The sequence below is a fragment of the Plodia interpunctella genome, chromosome 14 (genome assembly GCF_027563975.2).
Source record: "Plodia interpunctella isolate USDA-ARS_2022_Savannah chromosome 14, ilPloInte3.2, whole genome shotgun sequence".
Lineage (NCBI taxonomy): Eukaryota > Metazoa > Arthropoda > Insecta > Lepidoptera > Pyralidae > Plodia > Plodia interpunctella.
In genome coordinates this window covers 7,420,089-7,443,705 of record NC_071307.1, presented here as the reverse complement: position 1 = coordinate 7,443,705, position 23,617 = coordinate 7,420,089, and the positions used below count along the sequence as shown (strand labels likewise).

At 35.6% G+C, this 23,617-nt stretch overlaps 1 protein-coding gene across 15 annotated transcripts in view; it reads right to left on the bottom strand.

Annotated features, from left to right (window-relative positions):
• The window catches only part of unc-104 (uncoordinated-104), a 90,891-nt gene that overhangs the window by 24,433 nt on the left and 42,841 nt on the right, over positions 1–23,617 (bottom strand). For 13 of the 15 annotated variants that reach the window (XM_053754341.1, XM_053754340.1, XM_053754342.1 and 10 more), the window contains 14 exons: positions 21,128–21,278; positions 13,554–13,636; positions 10,639–10,717; positions 8,141–8,301; positions 7,431–7,615; positions 6,879–6,990; positions 6,279–6,422; positions 5,227–5,390; positions 4,471–4,610; positions 3,895–3,939; positions 2,354–2,485; positions 1,341–1,541; positions 700–857; positions 182–335 (listed from right to left, as the gene is read on the bottom strand). In XM_053754341.1, the coding sequence (XP_053610316.1) occupies positions 182–335; positions 700–857; positions 1,341–1,541; positions 2,354–2,485; positions 3,895–3,939; positions 4,471–4,610; positions 5,227–5,390; positions 6,279–6,422; positions 6,879–6,990; positions 7,431–7,615; positions 8,141–8,301; positions 10,639–10,717; positions 13,554–13,636; positions 21,128–21,227 (1,858 nt within the window). In that variant the 5' untranslated portion in view covers positions 21,228–21,278. The remainder of the gene's footprint in view (positions 1–181; positions 336–699; positions 858–1,340; positions 1,542–2,353; positions 2,486–3,894; positions 3,940–4,470; positions 4,611–5,226; positions 5,391–6,278; positions 6,423–6,878; positions 6,991–7,430; positions 7,616–8,140; positions 8,302–10,638; positions 10,718–13,553; positions 13,637–21,127; positions 21,279–23,617) is intronic. The other 2 variants (XM_053754345.1, XM_064436352.1) reach the window with 1 other exon arrangement.

Below are 23,617 nucleotides of genomic sequence, written 5' to 3'. Positions count from 1 at the left end.
ATAGTACCTTTGTACTTCATTCCAAGTTTACTTAGTAGTGCAAGTTTACACTGTTATGTTGTGTTCAGTCAGCAGCGCATCAACCTAGATTCATTGCAAATTGACCACTATCACCGTGGCATAAAGGTCAGTGTTACTTGACATGCGGTCGACTGTATTAATCCATAAATAAAAAATGTACCTTCAGTGTCGCTGGTAGTCATGGCGGTGTCAGCCAGCTGCTTGTTGTCGTCCGCGGGCTCCTCGCGCCGCTGCCCCGGGTGCGTGAACCGGAACACGTGGTTCTTGCCCAGGATCACGCGGGATCCGGTCTTCAGGATTATTGGCTCGGTCACCTGGTCAATATTGACATATTTTTACAAGCTTTTATTTACTTTTCAATGTAACTATGTCTCGGGTTGATTCTTGCAACTAAATTTTGAAGCAGATATGTTTAATCGATTGAGCTAATATTTTGTACACAACTTTAGTTTGGATGACAATGTATTATTATGATAACCATGACCTGATAGTGCACCTAGGAACGGCTCCAGACGTGGGAACTCCTCAATGGTTTACTGCACGGACATGATTTTTTCGCCACACACTGAATGCAATACAATTTTTGACATTCAAAAAATTATATCGGAGCAAAGAATCAAGCCTTTTTGATAACGCTAGAAGTATTAAAATTGTACATATAATGTAATGACTCCTTACCTCTCTCCCATTGACGTAAACGAGCGCAGTGCGATGAGGAATGAGACAGATGACTCCATCGGTATTCTCAAAGATGCAGTGCTCGCTCAGTATGTGAGAACCGGACAGTTGTATGTCTTGAGGCACGTTCGCTTCTGAAGTGCCGAGGCGAGTGATGCCTGTGTATTAAACATATATTTATAGGTGTTTTCTCTCTTTCTTTTTATATGACTTTCTCATACTGGACTAAATATTAGTTCATGAGTTTGATTGAATTTGAATTATTTCAATTTATCTTTAACTAGATGTTGCCCGGGGCTTCGCTACCGTGGGAATTTTGAGATAAAATACAGCCTATAGCAAAGGATATCGACCTTTCTAATAACTAGAAATTAAGACCTTTCTAATGGTTTATTTTTTTATATTTGTTCGCCACTATGGCAGAATACAGAGCACTTTTAATTGTACCTTTTTATCATGCATACCTGTATTTACAAATAAATATTCTTGATTTTATTTTATTTAAAAGAATTTGTGAAATCGGTTCGGTAATTTCTGAGATTACCGCCTCAAACATACAAACTCACAAACGCTTACCTCTTTATAATAATAGTATAGATGTATTTAAAAGATTTTTAGAAAATTATGGAAATAAAACTTACCGTCCTTGATGTAGTAAATCAGGCATTCCGAAAGATTAGGGTCCTCGTTCAAGTTCACCAAATGCGGCGTCTTCTTCGGCGAGTACACTCCCACAGTTATCCCCTCTTTTACGGCCACCCCCATTTCGGCAAACACGGCCTCGCGCTGTACGCGAATCTGTTCAGTGCGCTTCAGTTTTTCTTCCCAGGTTTCGTTCAGTTCTGTACAGGAAGTAAATAGCATTGGTTAGATTCGTCCTACTTTAATTTAATAACAATCTTGATGTGCTATATTTAAGAATAAATAAATATATTAGGACAAATTACACAGATTAAGCTAGCCCCGAAGTAAGTTCTAAACTTGTGTTATGGGATACTAACTCAACGATACTATTTTATAACATATACATATATACATAAACATCCAAGACCCGGGCCAATCAGAAAAAGATAATTTTCCATCATGACCCGACCGGGGATCGAACCCGGGACACTTTACCTCTGCGCCACCGAGGTCGTCAGAAGAGCATTACCACATTACCTACTACTTTTTTATAGGTTACGAATGAATTGGATATTATGTTTTTTCATACCAGCCATAGGTTTCTTGGAAATCTGCAAGCATATTCAGCTGTGTGTTGCTACTCTAGACAATTTTGCAAACCGTATAAAAATATCGTAAACCTGCAGTTGATGATGATCATGTGTGAATTGGTAAACCACCCCATTAATATTGCTAACATAATAAGTGTAAAATCCACACAATGGCCTTGACACTCAGTCATGAGGGGGCCATGACTATAAAAGGATTTTCATAGAGATATATACTACTGAGCAAGCAAACAGGCATGCGGCCCACATAATAGAAAGTGTTCACCACAGCCTGTGGAAACCTGCAACACTAGGTGTGTACACGAGCCTTGCCAGCCCTGAATTAAAGATTTCACGGGTTGATTTCTCGTGGTTTCTCTTAGTGGGTGTTACACGCCCTATATGTATATTTTCACGGGTTAATTTATTATGTTTTCTCTTACCGGCAATGAGTTTCTCAGACGCCTGCAATTGGTCGACTGCCTCCTCGGCAATGGTGGTCGCCGCCCGAGATAGTTTGGGCGACAACACTTCTGCCTCACTCTTCTTGCGGACCGGCGAAGCGTTTTCTTCAGCTGTTGTTGAAAATATATTTATAATGTGCTGGATAATAAATAATATAAACGTGAAATAACGTTGGTTGATCACGAACTTTTTTGGAACCAAAACGTGCCACATTTTTTTTATAATTTTCATTTCAAACAGTTCCTGTTGTTTGTCCGAAAAATATTTTTATTAAATAGAAATGTAAGTACATTTTTTGAAGTAAATCCCCTAAACAAAATATAATAATTTGAATCCAATGGCACTGACATTGTCGTTAATTTCTAGTTATGTAGATCTATTAGCTTTAGCCCGCGGTTTCGCCCGCGGCAAAATGTAGCCTATGCCACTCCAACTATCTCAACATCAAAATCACATTAATTCATTGCTTTTGACGTGAACGAAGGACAAAAACAAATAAACAAACACACTTTGACATTCATAATATTGCGAGTAGGGATGCTGTTGCCTGACAGTCACAGACAGATGACAGTGACATAGTTTGAAGATCTGGAGTAACAAATAGGCTAAATGTAAAATTATTTTTAAAATATACAACACAATTTCTTTTAAATATAGGTAGCTAGTGCTAGTGTCTGTCAGTATATACATCAGTAGATATACTATGACACGTAAAATAAATGTATACAGTAGACATCAATATTTGAAAACATGCAGGCTTCAAGCTGTCAAGCTATAATACTGCAGAAAATATAATATGTCCGCAGTCCCAGCTTACCGTATTTTTTTATTTTAAATGCCAATTAATTCAATGGGCGCGAACGGCAAATCAAATACACAGCATATCCAAAATATTACACAGTCACAAGGTATATAAAGACGATAAAAATTACTACAAAAATATTTGATTACATATATTGATGCTTTGATCAGCATATAAATATATACATAAAAGATCGCCAAATACAATACGCCGAAGATCAACACTTCGACAGTGACCGTCCGTTGGGCAAAAAATGTAACACATGATTTTTTTGGAAAATATATTAAATAATATTCAATGATGTACTTGGCAATCTTAAAATATTTAACTTGACATTACAAATAATATGTACGTATATAACCCGCCCCTCTACAAATATACCCAACACCAATACAATAATATAAGCGCATAAAGTATGTACTTATGATACTTTTGTACGACCTTCCGTTGCATTGTAGGTAGATCATAGTGAAGTGAATACGATATATATTTAACTATATTGCCTACGAACGCCACAAGCTCTGGACAAGGGTGCAAAATAAATTGCTCGTTTTTTTTTATTCTGTGAGGGGTTGCCAGAGAAGTTTCCAAATGTTTCCATCAAATAATAAGTTTTTGACATCTGGCAACCCTAATCAAGATGGAGGCCAAGCGTACAGGTGGGGTGTACATATGCAGAATGCGCAAGCCTCTTTATTTAATTCACTTATTACTTACTGGCAGTCGATTCTTTCTTTTCATAAACGACTCTACCATCTGGTCCTAGTTCGTGTTGGTTTTGGAAACAAAAGTTAAGTTTTAGTATAAAGAAGGACAGAAAAACGTTGTGGCGTTTCGACTAGCTTGTTAACCACTATGCACACAGTCACAAGACGCGCTATCCGGTCACATGACGACTAAACAACCTAGACATGGGGCACAACGCAGTCTTTGCCCGGGGCCGACAGATCAATTGATTACTTGATACAAATCATGCGTAGAATTAATTATATACCTTACCTATGTGATCAAATTAACAAAACAAAATAAAAGTTGCCTTCTTAAAAATAGTACTAACAAATCACCAATTAATACTTGAAGACGTAATCTAATTTAAACGAAGGGCAAGAACATTAAAAATATACAAACACATATTTACAAAAACATTTACCTAAACTATCTCATTAATAAAAAACTCAATATCTTGCATGATTGCCATGATTACTTCGGATTAACATACAAATGAAAATCAATTAAAATATCGGCCATTAGGCGTGGTTAAGGCTACACAGAGGTTTAAATGTATATACATACCTTCTTCAACCTCGATGCCCTCAGCCTTGAGAAGCTCTCGAAGTTTAAGAATCTCCTCTTTGAGCTCGCGAATGAGTTTCGCGTTTGCGTCTTCGTTGACCACGGCCTTGCATACAATCTGTTTGGCACGGTCGGCGTATCTGTAAATTTTTATGAAGTTGTAAAAGAATGTGCCTACTAAACTATATTTTTTGGGTATTTTTTTTTTATTCATGTGGAAAAGACCTCCGTCTCGTCCATCCAGCCACGGCCAATTGGGACTTGAATCTACTATAATTCAAACAATGTCAATATGCCATAATACAACCTGTGACAGGTTTGTAAACTGTTCAGATACTTTCCAGAAATTTTTTCTTTCTAGAAATTTCTATGATTTAAAAAAGTAACGAAATACTAGTTGTTCGCCGCGAACGTAGACTTCGCGATCACAATAAATTTTGATGAGATTTTACAAAATTGTGAATATTTCGAAAACGACTTAGCCGATTTTGATGTCTCACGAACTTAAAAATTCTATTGACAGATTTTACATACATCAGACCAACGGTTCGAAACTCATTTACTTATCCTTCGATCCTCCAATTTATCTCATTTTTCGTTTAATATTTTATATATAGTGAAAAACAGTCATAACTATCCATCGATACAGGGTTAAGGCAAAATTTGATAATGCGACATAACACTGTAACGTCCGATACAGTGTTTAGCCATGTCCTAACCGATTTTGTTGCCCCACGAAAATTCAAATTCACTTACCGTAGTGTGCTGAGCGTTTCGTCAAAGTTAATATCCGCTGGCGATATGGCCGCGATCATAGCTGTCTTGGAATTTCCTCCGAGGTTCTCCCGAAGCAGCCAGGTCAAGACAGAGTCACGGTATGGAATGAAGTCGGCTTTCTTCGATTTCTTGCTCTTGGACGCCTGGTTAATGATTAGAAATATGAACATCGTGGTATGTATGATTCGATGCTCTCTGGTGACTGATGAAAAGAAGAATGTGTGGTCAAAATATAAGAAAAACAAGTGTAATATAAAATTAAAATGATATTATTTATTTACAAAATGTGTGTATCAAGGATAAAGTTTTAAATGAAAACCTTTGATAATACAAACATACTTACCGACTAGAAATTTCCAAATATAAGAAAGGCAGTGAAAATAAGTGGTCAAATATGAGTCGAAATTTTATAAATATACATGGATATAAGTGAAATCAAAATAATGACAAAATAATGTGAAAATATCACTGAAAAATTGTATGAAAGAATGTGTTGGTAGGTCATAGAACTAAATTTGAAGTGTGTTATTTAGCATCAAGTACGTATTTGATGTGTAAAGAAAAACGATGTAAGTACTACTGAAAATATCAAATATGTATAATGTGTGGATTGGTCGATAACGTGTCTTTGAATGAATGATTAAAAGGAAAAAAATCAACATCACAAATAGCCTATAAAAACTTTTACTGGTATAAAGAAAATGTACATATTCTATTTAATCTAAAATCAGAGGTAAAATCTGGATACCAATGAAGCCTCACTGAATTAAATCAGTCGAGTCATTTTGGACTCAAACACAAATAGAAACTTAGTCAACAAACTCAGAAGACAACTCACGAGTAAATCGTTTTCATCCTTATAATGCTTTACTTATATAGTGACATAGCGACATACAAAATATCATAATTATACCCAAATTTTTTTTCGTGTAGACGCCCGATGTAGCTTTGTTTAATTGCAACTGGATATATTATTTTTGAAATGCAAATTCTAAATGCTACTAAACAAACATATCAATACCAGTACTTACAATCTCAGCCAGGGCCGATATGACCTTTCCCAAGGTCGTGAGAGATTTGTTGATGTTAGCGCCCTCTTTGAGACGCGTGCCCTTCGCGCCCGTGGAGTCCGCGCGCTCGGACCCCGCCAGGTCCACTAGGGATATCTTTGACACCTGCCGTAGTAATTAGTATTGAACGCCAGACTTGTTTCTCACTTGTTCAACAATTGTGAAACATGCCTGGCGTGTCATAAGAATCGTGGGACTAGCGCGAATTTTTGCAAAACTGTGCACCGAAAAAAATCTTAAAATAATTAAGAGAACATAAAGGCTAATTTATGTCCTAATATATAATACATATATTACGTTCTTGCATTTGCAAAAACATTCATACTAGCCTCACCATATTTCTACTATTAAGGACAAACCAAAGTAATTACTAATTAAGATATTCCATGTGAGAAATACGCCTGGCGTATCGTACGAACCCAGCCCAATATTTATTGAAAACCACTAATATGGATTTTAGAGATATCGATATATTTGGAAGGCCACGAGTACCTACGTTCAGCAAGCATTAAAAATTTGTTTGAGATAACTATAATTGTGAAAGTGAAGTGGAAAGCGTACCTTTTCGGAGGTCAAGTTTGTAGTGACGTCATGGCGCTGCTGTGTGAAGAATATGGTGAAGACTGCGTGAGAACGCGACGATGTCTCGTTCATGTTAGTCGCAGCCACCGTTCTGTATCATAGACAATAGTTTGGCAACACGAAATACTGATATATTACAATATACAAAGGTGCACATGTTTGTCACTACGCCGTGTTCTTTGTCATTTCCCACATATGTCAGTCAATTCTCCAAATTTTTTGACGCCAAGATAAGTTTTAAGGATCCACCACGTCGTTACCTGATATAGCACATACATATATTACTATTTATTCCGAAATTCCCACGGGAGTGAACCCCGGAGGGCAGCTAGTACTGTATACTTTATACACTTATCTTTAAGCTATGAATTTATAGGCAGCATTTTACGTGCAACATATGGCTATATCTCACGCATTGATTCGAATGAAATAGCACACAGTCCATCTCACACATGCAAATTGTAATGAAGAGGAAACATATATATGTTGCGAGTCAAATGTTCCCTAGTGTAGTTGTGGCTTTGTACTGACCTGGCTTTATTGCCCTCGTCGATAAGGTCGTTAATATCTTGGAAGGAGGTGACGGCTAATTTGCTCAGGTCCTCCACATAAGGGCCAAGGGCAGGGTGCTCACGGACTCGAAGATTCCCTTTGTTTTTAGGGTTCAGCAGATCGCGGACCCGCTCGCAATAAATTTCCATGTAGGACACTTCCACCTGATTGTAAATATGTAATATAAATTATTTACCATATATGTACATCATGACGTCTAGTGCTATTATCTCTGTATAGACTTGTCCTGTATTTCTGCAATTGTTTTATTTATATATATATTGTTATATATATATTTTTTTTGTTCTACATTTTTGCACACCAAACCGAAAGATTTCGTTATGAAACACAAACTAAACAAAACATAGTAACTTAGTATGTACATAGCTCTGTTGCGTCTACAAAATAAAAATAAAATAAAAAAAAAATTTCTTGATACACAGAACAAGATCAATATTATTTAAATTTAGATAAAAAAGGTTTTTATTTATGTTATTTATTTGGGTTAACAAATGGTTATAAAAATGTCTTAAAACTAGGTGTAGTTACCATCGTTACCTACATAGTACATGGTGAACGTGTCTTTATAACTGTGCATTAATTGAAATTAAAAAAGTAAAAACTTTATGTTAGGATATCAATGGAAATTATAGATTGTTTTATAATAATAGACATATATAATATCTCACCGAGTATTTCAGGTCATCAGAAGTGGTCTGCCTGATGCGGCGGAACAGGTCTTGGCAGATCTGAGGTATGATACCTTCCTGTCCCTCCTCGCCTCGCCCCATCATCGTGTAAGACTTGCCCGCGCCGGTCTGTCCGTACGCGAATATGCATATGTTGTACCCTGTAACAAAATATACAGTTGAAACCAATCGGAATAATCGAAATGTGTCCAGCCAAACCACTGAATCTATTTTGATGAAATTTGGTAGCCATGATCCTAGATCAAACATAGGCTACTCCATTTATCAAATGTCTACCAAAAAGACCGGAATTAAGGGTAAATATTTGTAAGACATATTTTACACTGTGTGTGTGTGTGTGTGTGTGTGTGTAGCTGTGTAGGACATACATACATAGGACATACCTCGGCACCCTAGATATGTTATTATCCCTTGAGTTCTTAAGAACCCTCATACGTCAATAACGTAGCGTACTTTTTAATCGGCCTCTAGGCCCTAGGGGTTACTCAATAATGAAGATTCCTACTGGTAAAAAAAAATATTTCAAACGTCGTCTTATTTGATACAATATTTACTAGAATTATGTTTTGATTGCAATTCTTAGACACGCCTCGCTTAAAGGCAGGTGCAGACCGAATAAGTAGTGCGTAGCGAAATCGTTAAGTGTATGGAATTGTGACTAGCGTTACAATTCCATACGATAAACGCTCACCGCCACGCATTACCCCTTAGGTGTGCACCAACCTTAAACCTCCGGTAGTGGTAATTTCAATGCAAATACATAAATAATGAGGTAAGTAGGTTGTCTGTTACGCGTGAATTACGATTTTATTACCGCTCTTTCATAATCGACTATATGATTCATGTTACGATTTTACTAGCGCTATAAAACCAGCAGTAATCATAGTAATCGATCCTTTGTTTTAGACGATTTTTAAACTAAAGGTTCGTCCATTAATCACGTGATGTTTTTTAGCATTTCTAATCCCAACCTTGCTGATACGTCGTGAGGTTTAAGACTAACCCCTCCACCGTCCAAAATCACGTGTATTTTCAGTACCTATAAATATTCAATAGTGCATATGCCTACAAAATAATAGTAGTATTTTATATGGAATACGGCGGAAAACGAGTAAGCGGGTCACCCGTCACCCGATGGTAAGTAATCACCGCTGTCCAGGAACAAAACTATAAAATTAAGGTCGTCGCAGGACTGGCCTTTAAAAGTCATTAATGTAGTCCAGTCGACGATGGAATTATAATATAGCTGCGACCCGCGAATTCTTCCCGGAATTTCGTCATAAAAAGTGCCCTATGTGTTATTCCAGGTTATATTCTACGCGTGTACTAAATTTCATAACAATCTGTCTAGTGGATTTTGCGTGAGTAACACACATACACACACATGCACCCTCATAAATTTTCGCATTTATAATACTGGTAAGATAGCAGTACAGTCGGCAGCACACCAAGTTACCCTGCATGAATCTCTATGGCGTGGTAATTTGGGTAGGTTGATGTGCTGTTGACTGTACATCGTATACCAGTCAAACGAATAGTCAATAGTTTTATGTTAATTTTTCAAGCGTACCTAGGGCTATGACACGTCACAGCCGCGGGTGTTTTTGGGAACACTCTCTTATTAGAAAGAGATTGTATGAAATACAGTTGTTTTCTTTTTCACTAGCACGTCAGTATATTTACGTTTATCTGTAATATCATCTTAGTGGGCGAAGTGCGGGTTGAGCCATTGTGACGCAACGACAACCACACTGCAATGTGATTGGTTCGCTGCGGCGAACTTCGAATCGATTCGGTGGTGAGAAGTGAAATGCAAGCCCACACTAACCCCTCAGTTTGATGTTTGCATAATATCTAACGAGAATTACGACATATTACGTGGCAACTGTGAAAGTATGATTCAAATGGAAATTTGAAGAGCAAAATACGCATAATTATTATGTTATGTGAATTGATACAATCGTAAGTCTCTATTATTGTAATACATACTATCCACACTAATAACATAAAAAGAAACAAATATTTACGTTTTTTGTTTTTGAGTTGCATTTTGATAAATATTTGCTCAAAGATAAACTAACCTTCAGGAGTCACATGTACCTTTTATGTACTGCGGACGAAGTCGCAGGCAATGTAAAGCAAGGCAATGGCAAGCTAGTACTTTAATGCTATACATATAATTAACTAGCGGATCCTGGGCTCCGAAGCTATATAGCTATAGGGACGAATCGAAAAACGGCTCTAATTAAAGAAAATGGCTTTTCACTTGTATGCGTTTTGTTTTTGAAATGATAACATTCATCCCAGCATTTACTTAACCAAGCTAAAAATAATATCTAGTAGCTAACCTATATGTTAACGTAATTAAAAAGATTTTTTTAATTAATTCCTGTAACTGTTTGATCTGTTTAGTATATTACATTTTGTAACAATGGAGTTACAGTTTAAAAGTAAAAAGAGAATCTATGGATCCTTACCATCAAAAGCATGTTGAAGCATCTCCTCGCCGATGTCCTTATACACCATAACTTGGGAGGAGAATTCGGGGTCATTGGGCTGCAAACAAAAAAAAATATAAATAAATAAATATATTAAAGTATATATGCTTTTACATCACACTAAGGTTTATGTTTACAAATGGCACAAAATTGTGATCTAGAAAGATAGAACTGCCAATCAAAGTTAATTTAAAATATGAAAGTTATCTCAATCTGAACCTGGGCTTCGGAGCGTCAAAGCCGGAATGGAAACATAGTAGACCGATCGTTCCGGAGGGATAGTTTTGGCAACTCCAAAACTATAGCATCTAATATATACTATATTTACGTGACGGTAGCAAAATGGCCATGCTACACGTTTTAACTAGAATGTAGAGTATGTGAAGTTAGGTCTGGCAAAGTTAGGGCGAAGTTAGTTATTAAAAATTTTGGCTCTACATGAGATCTGACCACTTTTTCATACATTTTGACCAAAGTGTAGAGTTTGTGAAGCAAATTGCAACATTTTGACATGAAAATGTTTTTGGTGGGATAAAACCTTACTATAATCTGTTTAGAGATTTTAGGTATTTTTTTTATTAATGAATTAAATAGAATGCAGATCTATTGCGATTGTTTCAACGGCGTCGTTGCCAGTCGGCGGTTAAATTTCTACAAAGACCGTAACTGTTACAATATTAATATAAAGAAAACATTTATGGTTATAAGAGGAAACATTACCATTAAATTAAAATTAGAATTAATATTATTAACATAAAATCTCGTCCCTCGACGTGGCAGCAGAATAAATTTGAATACCTACGTTCCGATTCCCGAAACTCTCTCGTTAAAATTGCAAATTAAGCCCAAGCTTGTTGCTTCCAAGTTAATTTAAACAAATCACTTGTTGGCATTTATATTTTGGTCAATGACTTCCAAAAATATAATGTCCAGCTTTAGATTGTAGATTATTTCGATGTGACTCGGTCTCCCTTGAGAAATGTTCAGTCGAAAATATAATTTACGAATCAGTATTTTAAAATGTTTTATTTAATTGGATGGATTTAATTTAAATCCATCCATTTAATTATACATCAATATATATTTAAATACTTACATATATATGATAAAATGTCTATAAGCTATTAAAATAATAAATAATATCAATCAATCAATCTTTAAACTTTTATTGTACCTGAACACCAATACTTCATTTGGATGATCAATATTACGTAGTTACAGGGTACCTAGAGTTTAAACATTTTACTGATTACAGACCAATAGAAGCAAAAGCCACAAATCGTTCGAAATTTGAAATGGTCATTTCAACGTTGATTACACCGATTGGAAATTGTGGCCAGTATTGTGGTAAAACTGTAGACAGACATAGTTGATAGAAGCAGACTGAAACCACGGCTTTGTATTGCAATTTATAGGGAAATGGTTCACGTAATCGGACATGGGTTTGAATTGTAATTACAGGTTTCGTATTGAATCCTAAATTTGGCGACTTTGGTCTAAGGTTGTCTTAGTTATCAAAAAAACAATGTTTCTAAGAGATTTGTATATATTGAAACCCAATAATATGGCCATTGTATTATTGCTACAAAAATAGTAGAGGTAAGTACTATCTCTGTAATCTTTCTTTTACATTCGATACTTTTTTCAGAACCTTTACGCGGCGGTTATAGAGGCGATTTTTAAATATATTTCGGTAAATATATGACTGGTGACTATACCCTGCCTAAGTTTATGTAAGTCAAGTCGTTTATCATATTCTTACACATTTACTTCCCTTTGTATCAAATTAAAATCATCAAGCTTAGCAAAATCCTTTTCCAAAACTAAACAGCCATAAGCCACACAATGCTGAAACCATAGAGCTTGTAGACCTATAATCCGATAATCGCGTGCGGCTAATTCCAATATGGCGGCGATCGAAAACGCGGGAACGCGCTATTGGTGGGAAATCTTATTACCTCAGCCCATCAGTCAAGCGACGACGGCCTCTTAACGATGTTGCCATGATGAATAAGGCTTTATTGTGTTTATGTTAATAACATGGAAAAGAACGTCAAAATTCTATTAAGACCCAAATATGTATACCACCCTCTCCCTAATAACTTATGCGTTCAACGATTTCATTAGTTAATATTTTGATATTTATTCAGAAATTAGACCTTTACATGCACTTTTCATGACAAATTTTAAATTGTATAAAAATTCTCAAAAATATTGCATAGATGAAGTATTATATAACTAAGTATAGTAGCTACTTTACTAAATATATGATTACAATAACATGATAACTATTATTACACTAATACATACATGATATTTTTTCCAAGTAAATAATATTTATTTAATTCATAAATAACTAAATTGACATGGCTAGACACTTTCAATATTTTTATTTTCTAGGAAGTTATTAGCGTAGTAGCGCGCGTATTTTCTATTCGTGGAAATGTCATTAGTGTAAGTATTTCCTATGAAAAGTTAATAGAACCAAACTTATTCAGCAGACAGACGTGCTTCCTGACAAGAAAGTTAATTTAGCCGTTGCATCCTCGTTCGAGGAAATCGAAGCAAAACCAATAATGACAGACAGACTTCCATTACCGACCCTCCCCGGGGTAATGGGGAACACGGCTCTCCGGGAAATTGTCTTCCGTTTTATATTAAATATAGTTATATTTAGATATAAACAGTTGTTTAAAATCCCAGCAGTTTTGTAAATCATAACAAGGCATTAATATAGACTTCTGCGATTTTAAAGCATGTGAGTTTTATTTCTATGCAGTCATTATTTTTCTACATTAAGAGTATATTTTTAAACGAAGCATGTTCGGATAGCTGTCCAGAGAATATACTATTTAATATTTTCTTATCGGTAAGAGATATTAAAAAATACTTACGTTGTGCGACCAATAGGAGAAATCAAAATTGAAGCTTTTCGCGCTGTCTTTTGTGCCGGGAGGTGCCTTCGGATTTTGTATGACTGAAACAAAAAATATAGGTTTTGTATTCACATAAATATACAAATATCGCTTATTTTAATATACCACAAGTATCTAGCAACGTTTTCCCCAAGTCATTTTTAACCATTTTTTTTAAGTTTCATTGCTTAACCATGCCATACCATCAAATTGACAACTTAAAGTCATACGGCATTTTCTGCCCGTCAAACCAAATAGATAACAAAATGGTGGTGTTATAAAAATTAAACCAAAAGATAGATACAATACAAATAAAATACATGAAGATATGAATTTTAGTATTATTTTAATATTTCATAGCCTCTAAAAATAGAACAAAGTGTAGATAGAGGCTGAACACATACATTTGTCGCGAACGCAGCGTCGCGCCGTATCGACCCGCGTCGCCGCCGCCGCGTCGCCTTTGAGAACCTTGCGAGCGTTAAGCAAGCGGTATGCGATTTCAGAATATTTACTGATTTATTTAAAGTTAATTAAGGGCCTGTTTCACCGCTTGCTGTTAAAGTTTAAGATAACCTAAATCACCTAAATGTAACATGTCGTACAGATAGCTTTAAAATTGTTACGTTATGTTTCGCAAGTGTTGCATAGATTTACATGGCACATATTTTTTTAAAGAAAACACAATGATAACTCCTTTCTTTCATAACTCAAAGACCTTCGGAAATAAAAGTACAATCCGAGTACATTTTCGCAAGTTGTAATATACCAATACACTCATGTCAAAAAAATCACCCGAACTATATACTAGTATGGTTTTTTTGGCCAATGACATTATCGATCGGTGAATGATAACTAGTTAGCGCACACCTTTACAGATAGTACACGTATCAAACTTTCCGAAGGAGCGAAAGTCAGCTCTATTGCTATTAAATAATAAATTCCTTTGTCGCTTTGTCGTTTTCTCAGCAAATCTGCCAATAGCGGTCCCTGAGCTCCGATGGTTTATGACTAAGAAAATAACAAGAATATCAGAGGCCAAAGAACGGTGCTCAAATAGGAAAACACGTGTCGTAGGAATACCTATAAGTTTGAAGGTCGGTGCACAAAGGGTTGTCAATGGACAAAGGAAACGTGAACGTGACATTGAAAGCAGACTAGGGAACAATTGCACCTATTCGCACATTTCTAGAATTTTCAAGTCGTTATAGTATTGTTTAATTGTGCTCGTGACGTGTGAAAATGTCTCACTTATTTTCTCCTCACTCTACTATGTCCCTTACGCAACGTTAAACTCTCTATATAGGTACCTACTCACTGTAACCGAAGCGATGTTCTGTTATATATAGTTTTGTATGAGTAGTACCGTTCAGAACGAATATCGTTTAAAATATACTACATGAATAGACATTCCAAAAATTAGGCTACATAGTCAAATTACTTAACTAATATTAATTAATTTGACAATTGAAATTTTATCTAAGAAACAAATTATTGTTTCATACATAAAATTGAATGGCTTACCATTAGGTAAGCACTTCTGGCATGATAGAGACCATAGGTAAAAGAAAAATAATTTGTATTGTCTATGACAGGGACCAACACTGTTTACTTACTTTCGGAATTTCTTTTCGGCAGTGGTCGTTCCGAAATGCACATATTTTGTATCTTTTTGAGAAATTATTATATGTATAATATAAAATTTGACGTGAAAAAGTGTCTGTGAAGGTTTAATTCCAAAATAAATACTTCCGACTTTGACAAGTCAAATTAAATTTAAATTATTATAAACAGGTCTATCTAGAGTAACTGCTTTGTCGTAATCGCTGGCCATTTTCGCGCATTTTGCCAACCACCTCGCGAGCCCCAATTATTTTCCATCATTACACCGAAACAAAGCCCATTCAGGCTTGCGAATTGCTCGACGAGCATTCGCAGTGAATGAGCGAACACAATGGCGCAGAAGAGGTCAAAGCACGGCGATTTAAGAGCGGGCGATGGTGAGAAAAATCGGGAAGGGAACTTTTAATTACGACGTCCTAACGACGCCTACGTTGGTCAGGTCAACACTTTGATAATGAATATAAGATTATTAATTAATTTATATATTTAATTGAATAATAGAGAGGCTACTTTTGCAGCTGATGTATATCTGGCAAAATCAAAACTTCTATAGATATAGATAAGACTATATAGATTTATTGTTATTTTTCTTGAAATATAAAAGAAGACTGTAAGCATCGTTGTACACGGAGTCAAGTTTGTCTACTAGAAAAAAATCAATTTACAACGGAAGTAATTTTGATTGGCAAAACATTTATTTTTCTTTTTAAATATTATAAGTTACGCATACCAGTATTTCTTAGCATTGTATCATATAGAAAACCCCGTACTTCTTTGAAATCATTAAAAAATCAAGTTCTAAATATATTTTTTAATTAAATTCATTCATAATTCATGTGTTTATGTCATAAATCAACAAAAAGAAAAAAAAACATTGTTTATGTCCGACCTTTGTGTTTAATTTATCGGAATAATGACAGGACATGGAACATTTATGTAAAATCGTTAAACCAAGTGTGAAACGTAGTAATTACAGCAGTGGCTCTTGAGACTGACACGGAAGGACAAAAATAATAAATTTATTGTTCGTCCACACGAACTATTTATTATCGTCACTGGTAAATACTAGAGAATTAGTCATGGTAAAGGATATTTGTAATATTTATCACTGGATTATTACGTAAATCATATCAAGAAAATAACAACTATGATATGATTTAATAAACCAAAAAAATAATCTACATAAAAACCATGCATGAATAGGAACAATCCATTTATCAGAATTTCGATCATATTATTGTTAATGTTCCTATCGTATCGAAGGGGAATGATATTTCTAAAAGGTTTGGTGTCGAAAATAGCTAACTTTAGGAAATTATTGATTTTTCGTTTACTGGCACAATATTTTATTTAGTTATAGCACAGCTATTAAAAACGAACAGAGCAAAAATTCATCTAGGGCCTAATTATTGATATGTCAGCTAACTGTTACGTACCTAGTTAGTACTAATCAGATCACCACAAATATTACACAAACAAAATATTTATTTTTGGCCTAGATTTGTGTCTTTGGCTATGGTTTCCCTTTGCCTTCTAGATCATTCCGTCATCATCCAAAACTATGACAAAAAATATATTGAAAGGTAGGGCAGAGCACAGCATGACGGATTGATAAGACATTCAATAGCTCTTCATTTAATCAAATCGAGTGCAGACCGTGAGAGACCCGAGGCCGCCCGGAGATTTACGAGGGCCGTAGGGCGCCCATGGGCAAGGTTTATGGGGCATTATAGGGTTTATGGCCCATCGGGGCGCATTGCGGCTTTCACTAGACGGTAACGCGATGGTTGCAAAATGCCCAGGTGGAGTATTGAAGGGTTGCGGTATCGAACTTTTAAGAGCAGAAGATGTGAATGGTAACCAATTTGGATACTGAGATTTTCATGCTGATCGTGATGATACTATTACTCTATATTAAGTACTGTCCCGCCCCCTGGAGACAATACGAATTTTAGTTTATGTAACACGGGTCTTACCACAAAGCATCCTTCGCGCTGGGCTGCCATTGTTATTTTGTAAACTCAATATGACATGATAATTTTGCAAATAAAGTTAACTGAAATAAAAAGATTTAATAAAACATATTTTATTTAGTTATTATATGTCGTTATATGCGTTTGCATTCAAGTTTACTGTATAATGGCGCCCAACGCGGAGCCTATGGGGTGTTATTTTTTTTCCTTGACAGTGAGTTTAGTAATTATCTTTGCCATACATTTAGGAATCTTATTAGTGATGCTTTCGATCGAGACGGTGAAAATGTATTACAAGCTGCGCTCTGGCGCATCACTCCTATAAAAATTTTACCCCTTTTTAGTACCCTTTGTGCTCCATACCAAAAAATACCTTTATTCGTGTACCAAAAAGTTTCCATCCAGATTTTGCATGATTAATAACAAACATCCTCTCACGTATCTCTAAACATTCGCATTTAAGGTTTGAAAGCATAACAAATAAACCTCAATTCGAAATCCCATATATAGTTAGCATGTTAACATGACTACGACATTACTGTATATTCTGTATTCTGTCTAATGTCCCTCCTTAAACCGTGGCGTCATTAAGTGCGTCATATTTGAAACGTCCATTAATATAACGGGGAGTGGGGAGATGGTACTTACGTAATATCGTCATACTTTTTATCGTATTTCATTCAAATTAACTGTAATATTTCCACATATTAGAAACAATTGGTTAAACTCTTGCAGCACTTGTTAGAGTAATTTTATTTGTTTGTTTGAAATAACTTAATGCACATAACAAAATACATAAAACAGTACAGAAATTAAAGAGAAACTTAAGGCAGCGCCAAACTCATTCATTTTTCTTTCAGTCAACCGAAATTTTCTTTCTCTTCGATACACATTCTCGCCTTTTAATAAATGTAATTGTCAAAACATTTATCCGAACGAAATAATTAATTGCGGACAAAATATGTTTATATTTTTCCCACAATTAATTATTTCGTTCTGAATAACAAAAAGCAAGCCTCACGTCCCCTCTACACAAAAAAGCATAGAAAGAAACATATTTATGCAAATTTCCCCCGTGTTACTCGTGTATAATGCCCGAATTGACGTCACTGAACATTGTACCATGAACCTGAAAATATGGCAAAGTTTTGTGTAAACATTTTCATTGTGATTTAGAAAAGAAAATTGTACTTTTTCATCGGCCTATGTCAAAGCCCTAGTAGTATTTTTGAAAGAGATAAAGACAAAAAGTAAGAAAGATTGTAAGGATACTTGTTCCCACTAATTCCATTAAACAGTTCTAAAAAGCCAAGTTTTCGATGAAGAATATGTCATAATACTCTTAATTAGACATATACTAACGAGGTGATCTCGTTAGCGGGTGCCCTTACACACGCGAGATTGTAAAGAGCCTTAATTGCTGCCGCAAAACGTGGCTTGCTTGATGCTCACCCAGCAGGCTTCCCAGATAAGCTACAAATGCGACAAGGCAGCACGACGCGGCGCGTACGACTTTATCCAAAGTATGGCCAATGCTCTCTTCGCGTGTTATACCCAGAGATATGATATTTTTCTTGCCAAAGTCCCATGTAATTCCTATTTCATAAGTTGGATTTAAGCGTCTCTATTTGCGTCAGTTTTTTTGGAAATGAATCAGAAAGATACTGGGCGATAGTCCATATATGGTTGCAGCCGTAATCTGTCATACCCAGAGTAGTTTCAGCGTATTAGCAGTTTTCAGCGTATTTTATTTATGACATAATACACTGCGCCACCGCAGTGGTAACGTTCTTGCCACTGAACCGAGAGGTCCCGGGTTCGATCTCCGGTCGGGTCATGATGGAAAATTATCTTTTTCTGATTGGCCCGGGTCTTGCATGTTTATCTATATATGTATTTGTTATAAAATATAGTATGGCTGAGTTAGTATCCCATAACACAAGTCCCGAACTTACTGTGGGACTAGTTCAATTTGTGTGATTTGTCCTAATATCATATATTAAAAAAATATAGCGTCCGGTCGCGTCGTACAGCTCACCGCCACTCAGTGAGGACACGAGTTACTTGACGCTTACTTGAATTTATATGCCAGTTCGGGTTAACGACCGTTTGGGATGTTTTTTGTATGAATTTTATATCGCATGTTAAGAATGATTTATGACGAGGAAGTAACTTTTCATGATTATTTATTACGAAATTTTACTAACTTTCTCCAGCGACTATTATTTTCAGTATCTCTGACAACAAATTAATAGCGAAATTATCTATAGAACAAAAACACTATTATTAATAGTATGGCGCAAAGATAATGACCGACATTCAAATAATAACTTATTATTGTAATAAATAATTTTATTCGTTTCTTCCGCAGCCGTTAAGAGCCGGAGCACAGAATCCGCTAAATATAATGGATAATCTCTTACATTAACGTTTTGTGCAATACTACGTAAAAATCTATAACCCTCTACGACTGGCCGTAACCTTTTTAGGAGTCCCTTATCAAGCCCTCAATTTTTAGTAACAGCAGAGCAACATAAAGTTGTCAGGGTCAGTTTACAAGGCAATCAATTGTGGAGTTTAGAGTTTAAAGGGCGTGAAGGGACACCGGACCCTATATTTTACATGTCAACCTCACCCCTAGGCGCTTCGTGTAGGACGCTTTATAGTGACATTATAATGTTAGGATTGGAGTCGTAAATTCTTATTTGTATTTGTAACTTCACGAAAATCAAAGAAAATTAAAAACGTGATTATCTTACCAAGCGTATGAGATAAGTACCTCGTGTTCATGTACAAAAATACTGAACAAAAATAAAATTTTTGATCAGGGGGCTTACCATCATCTCTTAACGCGATCAACTTTACGACCTAAACTGAACTGCATCGCAAATTCGTACCATCGACTTAATTTTTAGTATGAATGCGATTCATTTTAGGTTCCTAAATTGAACTGAATTGCATTGGAATCATTTTATAGTTGATGGTAGGCCCCCTGAATAGTTTTTGAGTTGCAGATTACAGATATATGCGTACTTAAAAATCAGTAAGATACTTTTACCTCACATTTCAACATTGGGTCTTAAAATCATTGGTTTACTTGGAATCTTTTCATTTGAAAACAAAAAGGAACAGTATCATATTTCTTATTAGATTAATAATGAAAATGCAGCAATTCCAAGAATGTTCTGGAAAATTCCAAGGTTTATGAGTCAGCAGTTAAACCGCGTCGCGAAATGCTTTTATTGCTTCCACTGCATTATGTATCGAATCGAAATAGATAGGTACCTTCCAAATAGCAATCATTTAGTTTGCTGGCAGCGCTCTTATGGAATTTTCGAGATGAAATTATCTTTTGCTGTCCAAACAAAATATTGATGAAATTTGAGAGTAATAAAGTTAGTTTAATTCAGAAAGAAAAAATACCTGGCACAATTCAGTAAATTGGTTTTGCTAAATGTGCTATGAAGTTTTGTTGGATGAAGCTGATTGAATTCAGTATTAATTGTAGTGAATATTATTTTTCGTATACATATAAATATATCAGTAATAAGTCGAAAAGAAGAAAAAAATATATAATTTTAGATATATCTGAGTTAACCACGCACACACTCCTGTACGTCGGAGAAAAGAGCCTTGTACATGCGATCAATTCTCATCAACCTTCGGAGTTTCAGTTTTATTCGCAGTTTATTAGTCGGCGAGGGCAAGTTCATTTTACTGCGCCGTAAATGTCAATCTTCATTATGATCGAGCACCCGCTCTAAGAGGTGGAAGGAACTGGGATTTTAGGCTTAATTTGGATTTATTGGCTGTGAAAAATCTGACTGAGGTTTTTCACGAAGGAATTTTTGGAATTTTAGAATAATTGAACCTTCGTTACCTACCGAGTATTTAAGTTTACAGTTAGGCGAACTGCATGGCAACAATTTAAAGCAGTTTATTAAACTGTGTACTCACTGGTGGTGTTCCCGGTCATTTCTATGATGCATTTGCACTCCCTGGCGATCTCGCGCGAGTTGAACGGGCGCACGCGCACCGCTACCTTCACCGACGACATGGCTCCTGATCTCTATGGCAGCCTTTAGCACATCGGTAGAACGGTCAGTGCCTGTCAAAGATAGATTAATATATTAATTCTTTATTGCACCATTTATAGAAGAAACATCATTATCACTATATACCTAGTGTATGTTTCTTAGTTTTCTTATCGCTGTGGATTTTGCTGTTTTCACTGTTCCCGAAGGTTTATACATACATAAGAAATCGTAAGTAAGTTATAACTATGTATTCCAACATAAATGAAAGCGAAAGCAGACTTATAGCTAAATCGATCTCTTCTAGCCAACCTTTGAGAGGAAAGAAGAGAACAACTATAAGTAAATAAATACACCCATCAATTCAATCCCTTTCACAAGGAAAGTTAGGTCAAAAATAAGAAAATATTAGAAATATCTGCGATACTAATATATTGATTGATTATGTCATTTCTATAAGTCAATCCTTTAGATAAAAAGAAAATAACAGTGAGATATATTATGTGTGTTTTTCTGTTATCCTTTGTGTCTTTGCTTTATTAACTTACAGTTCTTCCAAATTTTGTATTTTACAATTACCCCAAGTGGCGAAGACGAAAATAAAGCGAATATTCAGTAAACCCGTAAAGATAGCGTAGTAATGGCGGCACGTGGGAGGCTTCAAATGCTAGACTCCAGGCAATAACAATTACCAATCTGGGAATTGCTGGAAATGTCTGTGTTACAGGCAAAATAGCCTGTCGCCATAGTGATAATGACAACATTAGCCATTTAATACGATTTTCTCTGCACCCCTTACAATTTCGATATGCTTCTGTGAGTTTGCCATTGCGTTGGTTTTATTTTATGGTTTAATTCAATAACAATCGTACTACTGACGACTTTCAATGACCATAAGGTGGTCATTGCTTGCTTTGCTTGCATGCTTATCGCTGCAATGACAATGGTATATTTAGTAATAACGTTGATTGTATTTATTTCTTGGTGAAAACTCATTGAAAATGTACCAAACTAGACTAAACTAGACATTACACTAAACATAAATTATTTTTTTGTTTACAAAAATGTCAACAAGCTTTTATTGTTGTCAGGGATATTGCATTCAATGTCTGCCAAAGAAATCATGTCTGTAAATGCAGTAAACCGTTGAGGAGTCCCACGTCTGGAGCGATTCCTGGGTGTACTATCGGATCATGTTTATCATAATACTCGTAATGCAATGTCATCCAAACTAAACGTGTGTACAAAATTTCCGCTCAATCTGCTTCAAAAAAGAGCTGCATGATTCCACCCGAGATATATCTACATTGCAAGTTTTATAAAAGCTTCTAAAAACATAGCGAGGTATTTTAAATCTCAATTTATGTATTTTAATTTACTTTGGAATTAACATCAGTACTAAAAATATTTATTATTATTTTTAGCACTGGAGTTAGTTAGCTCGTGTCGTGCTTGAAACTATTCGTATTTGACCGTTAACCGTTAGGAGAAAAACGACTTGTCGGGGTCCGAAAAGCTGAAGTTCTAATACTTGAAACCCTACAAAAACCGACTGACAAGAAGTGACAGACAACAGAAAAGAGTGGAAAATTCTATAATCGGAGGCCTATCTCCTGTGGAGTAAGAAAGTTAATTAAAAACCCCATCCCAAATTAGGAACTAGAAATCCTAACTAAAATTATAAATGCGACAGTAACCTCTTCGCGCTCTATCTATTGGACCAATATTCTTGAAATTTTGCATACTGTAGTTTAAAGGAGGACATAGGGTACCATTCATCTTGGAAAAATATATGTTTGCGTGGGAAATTTACGCGGGCAAAGCCGCAGGCAAAAGCTAATACCAAATAAATAACAAACATGAGTGTTTGAACGCAACTTGACCTCGACTCACATTACTGTTAACAACGCTACAAGAAAAAGTAAAAAAGCCACAATGGAATGTAACCGCTCTAATGTTTCCGTAAAAAAGTTCACTGGCCAATGTCCCGTTAGATTCACGGACAGCCGAAAAGCAATATGGCGGCGGCTGCGCGTGCGATCAATGTTATCAACTCCTGTTTTAAATTAATCCCGATTAGTTTCCGATATTAATCAGTGTTATTTCAGATTTTGTGGAATTGTTTATAATTTCCGAGATCTAGATACGTACCGTGCCAAAAATCCGTTTATATACTTTGCAATATGTTTTAACAAATTGCATACTAATTAACATTTTTCTACATTTGATGCATTTTAATTAAAACCTAAGCGGTTCCCATGTTTCAACTTAAACTTGCATTGTATAAACTGCGTCTAAATCAATAATTTACGTTAATTTTCGAGAAAGCATTTACGAAAACCGTATAATTGTATAACAATCTCAATAAATCAGAATTAAGTGTGTGTATCGGGAAATCCATACCAGAAATATC